The sequence below is a fragment of the Neodiprion pinetum genome, chromosome 4 (genome assembly GCF_021155775.2).
Source record: "Neodiprion pinetum isolate iyNeoPine1 chromosome 4, iyNeoPine1.2, whole genome shotgun sequence".
In the NCBI taxonomy this organism is placed as follows: domain Eukaryota; kingdom Metazoa; phylum Arthropoda; class Insecta; order Hymenoptera; family Diprionidae; genus Neodiprion; species Neodiprion pinetum.
This window is the reverse complement of record NC_060235.2, coordinates 7,426,556-7,442,455: the sequence shown is the minus strand read 5'-3', so window position 1 is coordinate 7,442,455 and position 15,900 is coordinate 7,426,556. Positions and strand designations below refer to the sequence as shown.

General features: G+C 38.8%; 2 protein-coding genes across 2 annotated transcripts in view; one reads left to right on the top strand and one right to left on the bottom strand.

Moving 5' to 3' along the window:
* The window catches only part of LOC124216330 (uncharacterized), a 154,364-nt gene that overhangs the window by 86,935 nt on the left and 51,529 nt on the right, over positions 1-15,900 (bottom strand). The window lies entirely within an intron of this gene.
* LOC124216329 (homeobox protein B-H1) overlaps positions 1-15,900 on the top strand; it is a 44,849-nt gene that overhangs the window by 10,144 nt on the left and 18,805 nt on the right. Inside the window, exon 2 of the mRNA XM_046620723.1 lies at positions 7,693-7,915. Within this exon, the coding sequence (XP_046476679.1) occupies positions 7,693-7,915 (223 nt within the window). The remainder of the gene's footprint in view (positions 1-7,692; positions 7,916-15,900) is intronic.

Below are 15,900 nucleotides of genomic sequence, written 5' to 3'. Positions count from 1 at the left end.
TTTTGACCGCTGTTCATTTACATCGTCAACGTGCAGAAACTTGGAAGAGGCGATGGCAATTAAATAAATAGAAATATATGAAAACTCGATGCCCAGCGTGAGGAATTCTTGTAATTGAAACTTGAGCAGGCGAAACCTCATATCGCAGGTATATAACATTCGATACGTTAGTCATGGCACGGAATCTGCATTTACTTACTCGGTCGTTTTTTTATGTTTTTTTTTTCTTTTCTTCTTTTTTTGCATCAATAGGTACTTCGTTCTAATTTGCTCTAGGATTTCAGCCGATCGCTGAACTAGTTACGTAAAGTATAATAAAGTCGTTTAAGGATCTCCGTATCACGCGATATTCAATATATGTATTATACTTGTAAGGGAATACCGATACGCATTAATTAATGCCCCCGTATAATATTGTATTGTAGCACAAAGTAATCCCGATTGAGTTACGCCACATAGAGTGATTATGCAAGAACGCAGCTGAGGAATGGATAGGAAATAAGTCGTAAAAGACGAATCGAACGTTGATTTGAGGAAACAAATGCAAATGGGGAATTGCCTCCAGTTGGTTACGTTGTGCGAATACACATCGTTTGGAGCTGAAAGCTTCGATGAATTTTTATGAACGAAACGTTTTTTGTATTATGGAATAAACATGGGACGGGGTTGAAATTTCGAATTTGAAAAGTTACGAAATCGGCTAATTCCGAATTATTTGACGGTGAAACTTCAAGTAAGAAGTCAAACTTTTACGAAACGACAAAGCTTCGAACGGTCGGTAAGCCGACGGCTCAGAGTTCCGAAATGCTAAATTCCGAAAATTCAAGTTGCGATAGAGCAAATCTCCGAAATTTGAAGTTACGATATACTCAGAGAAATTTTTAGTTTCGGTTACCGCTCAGTCCTTAAGTATTTTCATTTTTTACCACAATCAAAAAATATAGTTCCAGGTACGAAATGAAAATTAGTTTTCTAGCTGTTACCAAAAAGTCTAGAATCCGTTACTATTCTTCCTCATTACGATCAGTGTTACTATATTTTCTCGTAACTGCTGCGAAAATTTAATGCTCGTTCAACAATAAATTGACGTTAAAGCCTTGTTTAAATAAAAAAGTAGAGTAAACCGAACAAACTGATTTTGCGTTGCAATTACTAAAAAAGGATCGAAAATAGCGCAAAATGGTTAGGCGTGCTTCGATTTTCGTAATTTGTAAATCGTAACGATACCTGTTTCACTGAATCTTTCTAGTTAATGTAAAAAATGAAATTTTTCTCAGTGTAGAGCGAAATTCCGAAATATAAAGTTTCGACGGAGTAAAATTCCGAAAATTAAAATATCCCCACACAGCGTGGTTTACTCAACGAGTGGGTGTAAAAAATCAGAAAAACCGAAAATCGGAATAACCAGGATTCCAGACGTGAAAACATGTAAAATCCAAAACGAAGATAAATCAAAGTGCAGAAATTTCACCCAGCCAGAAATTCACACAACTAAAAATCTTCGATCATTAGGAATTTCGATGTTTCAGATTGTGAAATTTTCTCATTTTCACACTTTCGGACCTTTGAGCATCGGATTTCGTACGATTCGAAACTTTGCTGTTTCTTTTCAAATTCGGAATTTCAACCCTGCCCCGTAAAGTGTCGACATAAAGAGAATAATATCGAGTGATATCCCGCATAATTCATTCGCCTAGCTTCGCAGGGGTTTTAGTGGGTTAAGTTGGTGACACTGGGACACAATACGCCTCTCGGGATAATTTTCAAGGGGTCAGATTGAGACCCCCGACGACCCTTGCGACCCGCTTCACCCCAGGGATCAACACCGTCTGCAATACAAATGTGTGTATATATAACCATTGTAAGTGGATACGTGATTCCCGCGATCGTTTTTGGGTCTCGCCAAATATATTTGTACGTAGCTTTGGTTATGAGAAGTTACCACTTCGGTCGCTTTTTGTTGTTACAATTTCTCTCTCATTTTTTTTTTTTTTTAATATTCGAAATGTAGTTGGAATTTTATAAATGGACAATTTTTGCACATATTTTTTCGTTTTTGAGGCATTTTTTATTAACAATATTCGTGGACGAAAACGAAAACGAGATTCGCTAAAATCGACTGGATTGTTAGTGGCGATAACAAAAAAAATAAAAAAAATTACTGCAGGGTTGAAACTACTACTATAATTCTAGGATAATCAGTGGACTGAAAATATATTTTTATCAATTTTGTATTAATTCGATTTCATATCGTTTCTAACCTGGAATAATTTTAACCCTGTTTATATTTGTTATTTCTTCAAATTAATTTCACGGTAGAAAAATTGAATATGACATTAGACACACTTTTTTAGAAAAACAATCTAAACGAATGTTTAAAAAAAAAAAAAACAGAAATACATATACCGAAGATCGACCAAAAAATCAAATTTATGTACGTATTTTTCGCAAAAAAGTGCACACGCATCGTTAATAAAATCAAAACTGCAGGGGATCAATTTAAAAATTCGGAGGAAATAAGAATAAAAATTTTTTTCATGTAATCTCTTAGTTATTTCGTCCAATCTATTGAAATATAAAATTGAAAAGCCTGTATTATAAACAAGATATACAAAAAAAAAAATAGTTGAAATAATTTTTATAAAGTCGAGAAGAAAAATTAAAAAATTCTTGAACGAAAGAAGTTCATCGAGCAAAAAAAATGATTCTGTGTTCAAGAAAGGCGAATGAAAAATGAATTCCCACGGTTGAGATTGGAGAAAAGCAAATTTTTCGAATGAAAAAAATACGCTAGATGCAACGCAATGTGAAGCTGGGAGCTTTTGCGAAACTTTGATACCACACACATTGAAATTTTCAATTTTACGATCCGTCATGTTGCAGCAGCAGCAGCAGCGGCACGCGAATTCCCGCGGTGTAGGAACACATCCGCGACGAAGCATGCGACCAGGTAGCCGCCATGATGGCATTAATTGCACCGCATATAATTGCTTAATAAACATCCTGTTAATCACGATTTTATACACGGTATATACCTAAAGCCGCCGCACGAAACCCGCCGGCATAATAACGCGCACCGTGGCACTGCAATATAAATAAGAAGTGATGTAATTTTTACCTTTTCCTTTTTCTTTTTTATCTTTATTATTATTAAAGGCTAAGAAAAACCCAATATAACGCTTCTAAGATTTTTATTCCATCAAACGCGTTACTACGCCGAGAAAAATTTCATTTGTTACAGTAACTAGAAAAATTGAGCAAAACAGGTATCGTTGAAAAAACTGTTTGAATATTGTTTGAATTACGAAAAACGAGGCACGCCTAACCATTTTGCGCTATCGTCGATCCTTTTTTGGTAATTGCTACGCAAAATCAATTTGTAAGGGTTACTCAACTTTTTTAGTCAAACAAGGCTTTAACGTCAATTTAACGTTGCGCGAGCATTGAGTTTTCGCAACAGTTGCGAGAAAATATAGCAGCAACGATCGTAATGAGAAAGAATATTAACGGATACAAGACTTTCCGGTGACAGAAAGTAAAAAATGAAAGTAAAAAATGAAAATAGTCAAGGACTGAGCGGTAACCGGAACTAAAAATTTCTCTCACAATCAGTGCAGGTTTGGAAAGTAATTAAACAGGCTTAAGGAGGGGGTGAAAATTTCGGATCGTAAGAACGTTCTCAGGTTCAAAAATGCCTCTCATCGGCAATGAGGTATAAAAATCCAGACTCGCGTACTCGGGGTACGACATGTCCGACTCTGCATCGTTCCATCCCTAGGGAGGCGTGTAACCCCTAAAGAGACGTAAAGAGCCGTTGTCGGAGGCTCATCGGTTGGAACGGGGTGGTCGACGGCGTATTTTTCGCGGAGGAGGTTAGGGGTTGACGGTGAGGTCAGGGTGGCCGAGAGATTGGGTATTCGGAGGGTGAAAAGGCGCAGGAGGAAGGAGAGAAAAGGAGAGGGAGGAGAAAAACAGAGAGAGGTCGCAAAGCTCCCGAGGACGACGGATGGACCGATTGAGTTATACCCGACGAAAGAGGCGAAAGCGCGGGCTCTTAGCCGCGTTTGATCGGCCAGATTCGCTTGAACGGTTCGCCACCGTCGCCATTTTACAAAATGGCCGCCTTTATCCCCCGAGGAACTCGATCTTCAGCCACGAAAGAGGGGCGAGAGGAAGAGAAGCGCGAGGTACGGCAGGGAGGGGGATGGAAACTAAATTCAGTATGTGATACACTTATTGTCGGGGAGCCGGAGAGAGACTCCGAGACTTCCAACCGTGTTCTTTTTGAGAAAGCTAAGACACTTTCAAGACGTTAGGAGGGAAAAAGTTTTACCAAACTTTTCGCTCTCTTCGGCTAGAGCTAGCTTTTGCTGGCAACGTTCACAAGCTACGGAGTAACGCGAGACGTGAATTTAACCTCGGGGAGGGGGTGGAAAAAGCTTCGGCTGTGGCCTCAAGTTCCACCTCAGTTCCTATGCAACACCAGACGAGAGTAGAAAGTATTTTTCAAAACATTTTTAATTCCCTATGCAGCTTTTCTTTGTCCTCGTTGAATCGCGTGTACGGTCGAAAAATCTACATCGATGTACCTGCGGTATAAGTAACAAACTATTCGACTGAACTTGTTCTCTTCCATGACGAAGTTCAAATATTTCTTTTTTTTTTTCAAACTCTTCGCCGATGTTTCAAATTTCACTAACAATAATTGTCCTGAGTATGTTTTGGCTAGATCTGGAAACCGAAATTTGACTGAAAATTTTTATGTATAACCACATTTTATCAGACGATTAACGGTCGTTTGATCGTATATTATATACGAGGCTGGAAAATTTAATTTTGGCAATTATATGCATTAGAAGTAAATATTAATTGTATTTTCGTATGAATCGCTAGCTGATAGATAATTTATTTCGCGCGAATGAACAAATTTCAATAAAATTACACGTCACCAAACAGATCGTTGTTTTAAGAAAATTAGTCTCTTCTTATTGGGTTTACATTCAGATGGATTTCTTTTTTTTTTTTTTTTGGTCTCCGAGTGTATTTATTGGAGGAAGGTGCGGTCAGACAATCATTTTTTTTTTCTTGATCGAATTTCATGCGGTTTTACGGAAATAATATTTGCTTTCAAGGCAGAGAGAAAATGATTTTCAAGTCGTCAATAATTTTTTAAGCTAAATAATTATTAGGAACGAATGTTTGAGCATCTCGTAGACGAAGTTGACAATCTATAACAAATCGCTGATACGCTACCACAAATGTTGAGTTACTTTAATGAATAAGTTTTTAACGATTAATTAATTGAAGAAATTAAATTTGTTCCTCACAATATTCCATTTGTCATTCTTGAAATTGAACGAATCCGATGCGTAATATTAAAAGATGCATATTAATTATAGAAAATCCATTTAGTAGGGTTCGAAATATACATAACTGTATTTAGTAGATAAAAATTTGCAATCTGTACTATCGAAACACAATTCTACAATTGTCGATCGTAAATAATCCAATCCAAAATGAATTATCCCAAATCATACAGAGTATTCGGAATTTAATCTCTTCTACGATTAATATTCAATTCTCCGTACAATTGAGATGATTCGCATATCGTATTCGTCTTTGAATTCCGTGCGTCATAAAATTTTCGAAATCAATTCCAGGTGACTCGTATCACTGTTCAACTTTTGCGTAATGCATCAACGTTGTTGATACTCGAAAATATTTCGCAACGTGCGAATTGCGCCGCGAATTTTTTTACACATTCAGAAGTAATCCCGCCCTTCGTGAGTAATTCGTTCCGCGGTAGCGATGCGGCTGCGTGGTCCAATAATCGTAGCGACCAATGGAGTCTGAGCTGCGCAGAACTCCCTGATCTCGCTTGGCTGGAGATGCATGGAGGGTTTACTGCAAACGTATACGATATACACCGTAAAACGAGAGAAACGCGAATAAACCCGGCGGACGATCGCGGGAAAGAAGATAAAAGAGAACGAGCTAGAAAGAGAGGAGAAAAGCAGGGAGAGAGAGAGAAAAAAAAGGAACGCGAACAAACTCCCAGCATCGATTTCCCGTCGAAACAAAAGGAGCGACTGCAGAAATCCGCAAGGCGGCGACCCGACGCCGCATGCAACAAAATCGCATAGATTACAGAATATCAAGAGAGATTTTGCCTTTTTTCCATATTTTTCTTCCTCCCTTTTCAATCCATGTATATTCGCTCCGTTCTTTTCGTGGATCTGGAAATTTATTATACACAAACGGATTCGCCAGTGTTGTACGTCATACTTGTCACAAAGTATCATAAATCATCCTCTTTTCGCGAAAACTGTACTTCGCAATTGCGGTTATTCATTGGCGATTTTTAATTCATAACGGTTTTTAATTTACAACCTCACAGCCCGGGTCTTGATCTATTATCCTCTACGTCACGGATACGCGGAGACAAATAGTTTTTTTTTTTTGTTTGTTTTTTATTTTTTTTTTCAAATTACTGAGCGATTCATATACCAGCAACGAGAAAATTTGCTGCTCGTAACTGTCCACTGAAGTGATTATGGTCGTTAATCCTATGTTTTCTGGTCATTCCTTAGTTTGGTTGTACATTTTTATGAGGTAAACAAGTGCTTGGGAACAATTATTTATTGTTGTATCGACGTCAAATTAACGCGGTAGTGATTACAAGTAAATATATTACGGAGTTACTATTGTTCAAAAAGAATAGTAGACTGAGAGAAATTTTTAGTTCCGGTTACCGCTCAGTCCTTGACTATTTTCATTTTTTACCACAATCGAAAAATATAGTTCTAGGTAAAAAATGAAAATTAGTTTTATAGCTTTTACCGGAAAGTCTAGTATCCGTTACTATTCTTTGTCATTGCGATCACTGTTACTAGATTTTCTTGCAACTGTTGCGAAAATTTAACGCTCGTGCAACGATAAATTGACGTTAAAGCCTTGTTTAGCTAAAAAAGTAGAGTGAACCTCACAAACTGATTTTGCGTCGCAATAACCAAAAAAGGATCGACGATAGCGCAAAATGGTTCGGCGTACCTCGTTTTTTGTAATTCCAACAATATTCAAACAGTTTTTTCAACGATACCTGTTTTACTGAATTTTTCTAGTTACTATAACAAATGAAATTTTTCTCAGTGTAACACGTGCCATACTGTTTGGTTAAAATGTTAGAAAACTCTTTTTCATTTTCAACCCAGATCCATATTTTTCGGTTCTGACTGTACGGTAACCGCTACTAGAATTTTTTTCCCAGTACAGAAGAGTTACGTTGTTATTTCTTTGGGACGAACTGGAAGGTGTTTCTTCTTTGTTATAACTTAACCTCGACTGTAATAGAATGTAAAATTCAATGCCAATTAGTCTCGTTTTTGTACGGCGATGCGAACTGCCGGTGAAAACAGAACGTATGCGAAGCAGTCACTATGCCTGATAAACTATATCGTCATTCGGATGATCGACGTTCTACTAATAGCTATTAACATTACTTCGATGAGTGGTAACAGCGATTGAATAATTTTGTTCGTTAATATACTGCTACTTCTTGTCTCCACTTACTCGACGTTTATACTTTCTAACCGTTCTTCTCTTCAACGCATGTCCGAAGTAGTAAAACCGTATGTCCAATTATACAAACAATTTTGAACTTCGCGATTTAACGTCAAGCTTGCCTGTTCCCAGGCGGTAAAGAAGACGACCCGAAGGGCTCGTCCTCAAGTTCCTCAAGTTCAGCGCTGAGCAAAAAGCAGAGAAAAGCCCGAACGGCGTTTACGGACCACCAGCTCCAAACCCTGGAGAAGAGCTTCGAGCGTCAGAAGTACCTCAGCGTCCAGGACAGAATGGAACTGGCGGCGAAGCTCTCGCTGACGGACACTCAGGTCAAAACGTGGTACCAGAACAGAAGGTGAGTTGCAAAAAATTTGTTCACCATACATTTCCGTTCGTAATCTACTCGCCCATTTTTGTCGCTTTCGAATCCCGTTCGACTTCGCGTTTGCGTCAAGCTTCGAAGGCTCAGCTGTTGCAGGATGTGAAGAGATAGATACATAGATAGACGTATAAAGAGAGAAAGAGAGAGAGAGAGAGAGAGAGAGAGAGATAGAGAGAGGGAGAGGGAGATTGATAAGGCGTGCAGGGGACTATTGGAACAATGCATGAGGGTCGTGGGGGAGGCGAGGAAGCCGGATGAGATGATTGTCAGTTTACGTTTGTTGTCGACTGTCCACTTTACCCGGCAATCACGCATCAAGACAATCGGAATGCCCCACATATTCACGGCCTGTCCGTTTGTCACGCGATCATTGCTCGGAACTTGCTATACATTTTTCTTTTTTTGTTTTTATCCGTATTACAGGCGATGTGACAACGCAACGCTGACTCTGACATTGCCAATTTTGTGAAATGAGACGCAATATGAGCAATTCGAGAAGCTTTGGTCAGAATGATCAGAACCTTGACTTTATCGCATTACACTAATGCCAATTTTTAAATGACGGTTAGTGTGAAGCAACACTTGAATTCAATGCATCTTTTTTTTCCTACGGTGTGACGTTTGATCGACGCTGGTTCCAACATTGATTGTTTCGCGAAATGAGACTATGATGTGCGATTGAAAAATGTATTTGATTGTCCAGGAAATAGTGTAGTTTGGTCAAAAAGACCAAGACCAAGACCTTGACTCGAAGCTATACGTACGGCAGACCAACTGATTATTGAAGAGTACAACGATCGTAGCTTTTTGCTGAGATTTACTGCGGGAAGATGGTTTGAAACAGTGTTACCAGTTTTTTCTTAGTGATTTTCGTGTGAAAAATGACTGTGTAGAATATGAAGTTCTGCACCATCAGTCGAGTAAACTAACCAAATGACCTCGCCAACATCGTTAGGAGTTTCTTTTCCATTGCGGTGTGATTTTCTCGGAAAATAGTATCCGGAACAACCAAAGTTGAACGGTTTCTTCTCACGACAGGCTAATAATTCCGATTGTTTCACCTCGGCTGTGGCACCTTGTGAATTGAGTAAGAGTGCCTATCGGTGTGAGAATCGAGTTAGAATCCGATACTTTATCGGGACGCATGGTCCGCGCACTTAACCGACGATCGGTGGAAAGGCGTTCTTGTTGTTTGGGTATAGGCACGACGAATCGGTAAATGGAAGTGCGCGGCTTTCAACAAAGCCGAACTAGCGTTGTTTACTGTTTCGTTGGTAGTATCTAAACGCCCATGGCATTGTGCTCCGTAACGCGGACTTCATAATACTACGAATACCTAAACGCTGTGACGTTTTTTGCGTACACCGCCAACCGGCCGAGAACCGATCGTATCTTCTTGACCGCTTCCGTGCTGCGGACGTGATGACCGTATAGAAGAGGAACTTGAATCTCGATAATCATTAGTCAAAAATAATTCAATCGCTCCGGAGAAATTCAACAATTTTATACTGTACCGAGTCTTAACGCAGACTCGTTGCGGTTTTACGCGTGATTTTTTCCACCTCTTTCTTTATTCGATCACAGACATTTTCACATCACTTTCAATTTATTTTTGGATTGGAATCGTGTGAGGGGAAACAGCTTTCAACTATCGGAATCGAGACCGCATGTGGAAGTTTGAATTCCGATGAAATAGTGACGCTTTTTACCGGAGTTCTCAACTATTCGTGTCAGCCTTCCTCGTCCATGTGATTTTTTACTGACGTTACCGATCAACACGGACGATTTGGTCTTGGGACTTTTTAAAAACTCTCAAAAAATTCAAGTAACCAATTTCAGGTGTCTACTTGATATTCCAATAGTTTGCATGAAGAAACTGACGATTAGTTAATTAGTATAAGTGGTTGAACAACGATGGTCAGCGGATGGTTAAAAGTAACGTAACGTTTGACGGTGTTTGACACGTGAAAAACAGTCGGGTATTCTTTCGATTCAGTTACCACACCATGCTTCGTACTTTTACATGTTAACATTCATGGTAGATTTACGTTAAATACAGAGACAATTGAAGAGAGCATTTTGAAACCAAACGACCGTAAAAAGCAAAGGGGTCTAGATCAGTTTTTGACTCCTCTTCTTGTTATACCGGCTCCTCGATTACACGATTGATCGAGTGAATCGTTAAGGTAACCTTCTAGTCATCCAGACTATAGCTCAGAAGCGAAAAGAACTCGTATAAATTGATAAAATGATATAAAACAAGATATATTGATTGTATTTTGAATAGAATTCAATTGAAACTTTTCTATCGGTTGGGACCAACGTTGCAAGTCATTCCGTGAAATGCTCCCAGGACTTAAACAGGATATAATCATTAAAATTAGCCCAATGTCAAATTCGATCGTACGAATGTGTTTCTCGGTTGAAAAAAATTCTTCTTAATTCGATGTGAAAGAAAAACAAAAGTTCGTATCTCTAAACTCCGATACACGTAAGAAGTAAACCAGCTACGATTAATTTCCCGTTAAAATTGACGTAAAGAGCTGTGAAAATAGGCTTCGTACATACATTACAGTGTGGCTTTAACGCGGACGATTCGAATACAGACGGCGATAGGTTTTTCTCATCCACTTTTCTAGTTCCATCTCCATCTTCCACTCAACTTTTTCACCTCCTCTCCATCCCCCCGCCGATTTAAGTTGGCGTTAATCGGGTGTGGCCAACGGGAGAAGTATCGAGTAAAACAACGAAGCCTCGTCAAGCCGTGTGATTCGGATTAGTTCGCCCCTCGAATCGGGGCCCGGTTTGCTTTTGAAGTTCAGTCCAACCGAGTAACCGAAGACCAAAGGGAATCCTCCCGGGTTTCGGGGGCCCCGATTTTGGGCCTCACGGGGCCCGAATTACAGGCGCCGGTAGATGACGAAGTGAAATCCTCTGTGCGCTGCGCTTCGATGCCGCTTTTCGTGCACACACGCGTCTCTGTCCCTTAATGGTGCGGTCGAATACTCACGCCGCGAGTATAACGACCGGGGCCAGAAACCGTCTAGCCTCGGCGACTTTGGGTCCGTCGGGCCCCTCGCCCCATCGCCCATTACCCCTGACTTGGCTTCTTTGTAATTAGCTCTCACTCGACCGGATGACCGTCCGAGGACCGGATGCTCGTTCGCGGTTCTTTTTAATTTCGTCGAAAAGCCGAAGAGCGACGTGCTGTAACCTATAACCGTAGAATTTTCGACACCCGGTACATAAATTCGGGACTTTCGTATCTCGCTCGAAAAAACGTTCAGCTGTCACGTGTATTCAGATTTTACAAACATCCGCATCGTTTTCGATATGGGTCCATATCTTTGCATTCGTTTCTCAATATTTGACCGTCTGAAGAGCCAAACTTTTTTTTTTTTTTTTTATTTCTTTATGCAGGCTGTACCCGATATTTCTAATAGTTCGAGAATGAAAATACTGTAAAAGGAATAAATTAGACGTTAAACTATTACAGAGAAACGAGTTATTGGAAGATTAACTTTTCCGCCATTTTGCATACATTTCGTTTTTTAGTTACTCTCAAATCCTCGGAACCGACACACTTATAGTTATAATTTTGCCCCAAATATTATATAAATACTTTGAATCAATGTTTTTTTTTTCTTATTTGTTATTCTACATAGATTTAATTTCTTCTGTTTTCGAAGCAAAAAAATGGTGACGGTGAAAATTATCAATAGTGTAGATCGATTTTGATGAAAAATATTTTTCGATCCATTTTCAACTCAAATCGGGATCTAAGAAGTATTTCGAAATTCGGATAACTCACGAAAGAAAACCGCGTAAAGTTTTATCGATCAATACTAATAATAGACTGAACACGAATTATGGGCTTATGAAAATCATCGAATGAGCGACAACATTGTGAGAGTAATAAGAAAAAAAAAAAAAAAAAAAAACACACACACACAGTTGACATTTTACATTGAATATCCTGGCTTAATAAAATTCGATAAAAATTATCATTCGTGCGTACAAAATACACGCAGCTTCACGGCTGAGAGCCGTTGAAGTGAAAATAGTTTATCTTTAAGACAAGAAAAAGTGGTGAATCTCGATCGAGAGCCGCGATTCAGCTCCTCATACGCTAAGAGGAGTGAGAGATAATTTGAAACAGAAACTGTCTTGCCCGTATGTACGTTATATACATGTAATAATAGAAGCCGATCAAACCGGGAGAAGAGATTGCCTTTCGGTATACCGAACGCACGAGGTACTAAAAATCGACGAAAAAACATAAACTACAAAAAAACAAGGTGGGGAAAAATTGAGATAAAGTATGGCCGAGCGGGCGAGGCGTACGCGGTGCTACTTAACGCTCTGTAAATTAGCCAACCATCTTGGTATGTGCGCTCCGCGTCCATCGGACGAGTTACTTTTTTCATACCCACTGACTGGACCAGCCTCTGACAACCACTCGCCACGATTATCCTTCACAACCGGATTAGACAAACGGAACCACGATGATTCGACGCGAGGATAAGCGACAAAAGCATATTATTAAAATTTCCCGTAATTATAATATGGTAGGAGAATTTTTGTCGAGAATTTAAGACTAATTGTAACGTGCGAGATGGATTCTTTTTTTCTCATTCGTTTTGTACCAAAAAAAAAAAAAAAAAAAAAAAAAATTAAACAGTTATTGAATATACATGGAAAACGAAACTCGAGCGTGAGATTTTTGTTTCGTATAATTATATGCTAAGCCATTGAAAAATGACGCAAATTGAATGAATTTTAAAAGATTGTGAAAATATATTATTAAACACCACGTGCAATAGATATTAAACTCGTGAAATAAGGTGAGAATCGTGACAAATTTTATTTCCACCTTTCGAAAATTTGCTTTATAATTCAAAAACGTGCCAATAATAAAACAGTTATCGCGTCAAGCTATGCAGGAAATGTTTTAATCACTGAAAAAGAAAGAAGCATGGAAGGATGTGGCTAAAGATGAGATAGATTCAAACTTGTAAAAAATTTGATACCAGCCCTGATATCTGTAATTTCTCGTGAGTTGGAAAAAAGTTTCTTTGATAATCTCATTGAGAAAATTACGAAGAGAAGATTCCATACGAATTTGAAGAATAAATAGTCCTTGCAAATCGCAAATAAATTATTTTTTTTCTCAAAAATAACTAACAGAAGCCCTATTATCAGTGAAATCAGAGCTGTAGTGACAGTATTATTCTGTTAAAATAAATTTAAAAAAAATTCATCGCAATCTTCGAACCTTTCGCCTCGACTGCAGAGGTCAGTTAGGATGCGACATCGTCTCAATTTGCCAACGGCGCATATAACGCAGGATCTCGGACAGGACATTTCCTGTGTCCCTCGAGGGGTCCGGAATCGTGGAGATAAATCTCGGCGAGTGTCTGGGTGGTGGCATCCGAGGTGTGGTCGGCGCCAAAATCGCTTTAAAAACCACCAAGTCACCGGGCGTTTAAGAAGAATTTAACTGCGCGGCGTGTATTTGGCCGAGGGTCGTTAAAGCGTGACTAATTTCTCGGTTTTCCCTCTCTTCTCAAACTCGCGTTTGTTTTCGACGCAAAAGAGCCGAATTACCCGAGCGATTCTGCCCTTGTCTCAAGTAAGGTTAGATTACGTTAGGTTAGGTTAAGACCGAATCAGCGAAGCAATTTTTCCTTTGTCTCAAGTGAGAATACGTTAGGTTGGGTTAGTTTAAGTTAGTTTAGGTTAGGTTAGGTTAGGTTAGGTGTTTTTACGGTTATTCTTTTTTCTTAAGTCAGATTATGTTAGGTTAGGTTAGGTGAGGTTAGGTTTTTTACGATTTTTCTTTGTTCTCAAGTGAGATTTTTTTGGGTTAGGTTAGGTTAGGTTTTTTACGATTTTTCTTTGTTCTCAAGTGAGATTTTTTCAGGTTAGGTTAGGTTAGGTTTTTTACGATTTTTCTTTGTTCTCAAGTGAGATTTTTTTAAGTTAGGTTAGGTTGGATTTTTTACGATTTTTCTTTGTTCTCAAGTGAGATTTTTTTAGGTTAGGTTAGGTTAGATTTTTTACGATTTTCCTTTTGTCTTAAGTGAGATTATGTTAGGTTAGGATAGTTTAGGTTAGGTTGGGTTCGTTACAATTGTTTCTTCGTCTCAACTGAGATTGTGTTAGGTTAGATTAGATTAGTTTAGATTAAATTAGGTTAGGTTCGTTACAATTTTTCCTATGTCTTAAGTGAGATTATGTTAGGTCGGTATAGTTTAGGTTAGGTTAGTTTGCGCGGTTCTTCTGTTTTCGGAAAAGATATACCGGAGCGAAAGATCGCGTCGCCTGCATCCTTTTATAATTAATACCGGCGTTAATTAACAGCCGAAAACCGTGTGCCAGCGCGTTTTCCGTCTCCTCGGGCGTGATTCGATCGTTTTTCGATCCTCCGCGAGGGCATAAAACACGGCTACAGAGTCCACCGAGCCCTTTTGATTCACACGGAGCCCACCTTTTGGTCCATATTAGGTATATAGGCGCGGAGATCTGTGCGGTTCAGTTTCTTATTACTGTTTTTTCATTCTAATTTTGGTTTATTACAAATTCCTTGTCTTCTGTCTTGAGCATTATTTAACCGTTACAAGTCATTACGGAATCTACATATGATCGTGCTTTTGCAACTTCAGGTGTTGAGCATAGGTTTATATTTTCGAACTCTATTACACGCCGCGAGCGTATTTTCGGCCCTCTTCAATAAACTGATGATCGTTAATGGCGATCGGAATCGGAGAAGAAGTATTTGAACGTCAGAGAAGTGTTTCACGTCTTACGCTTGTGCCGAGTAATTGCATGTTATTATTGTAAGTACAGATAGCTGTGAAAGTTATATCGATTAATGGATTGTTAAAAGAAATTCGAATTCTGACAACAAGGAACAAATAACGAACTAAAATTTTTCACCAGATAGAGATTCCATCATTGCATTCATCCGTTGCAAGAATCTTTCTTCGTTTTCATACTTTTTCGTAATCTTCATTCATCTGTGTACAAATACTCTCTCTGCAACTTGACTAATTAGTTTACTGGGCCGATTGAAAACATGAAAATAGAATAAACTGTACTTGTAATTTCATATCTACTTGACTCAAAACCGCCAAAAATATATGAATTAAAAATAAATTTCTGAAACAAGTAGAAATGTCAAGTGAAATTGTTTAAGTTAAATTCATATCTTTCTTAAAATCGTTTTCACAACGATGCAACAAACACGAACTTTCCTTCCATCCCGGATGCTTGTCAAAAAATTACTTTATCCTCAAAAACAAAATTTTCCAGTCCGCAGGATTCGTAAAGTCCTAGGCGATAATAGTTTGTCGAAGAAACGGCGCCACAGGTCCGTACCTAGTCGTTAATTATATCTAGGGAGAGAGGTTTACACGCGTCTCTTACGCGACTCGATTTTTTTTTTTTAATTTTTCGTTTCACATTTTACTTTTTCTATCTTTTGTTTTACTTTTTTTTTTCAAATCGATCTTTTTTACGCTCAGAGAGTGAATTATAACACACGGGCAAGAAGGCAAGACTCGACTGCCGGTCGTTGATCGTTCCGTTCCTTCGTTTGGTCGGCCTGCCACCACTCTGTGATTATATTGTCAATTACTGAGCAGAAACTGATATATAATAACATACATCTACTTTACCAACCCGGGAAGAACAACCGGCTGAAAACCTCGGCCATCCGTCTATAATACAAAGAACGACGATTATCCTCCTCTGTCTATCCGTATGAGCTCACAGTTCGATACCCACACCTGTAAAACAAAATTTCTTTGCTAATCTAATTACGTATTTGATTTTAATTATCGACTAGGCGGTACGTGCCAGTTAGAAATCGCCCGGAGCTATTCGCGCGAATTACAGTCGTTAGGAAGTTTTAACCAAAACGAGAATAGCGCGATAATCTCCGGACAAGATATTCA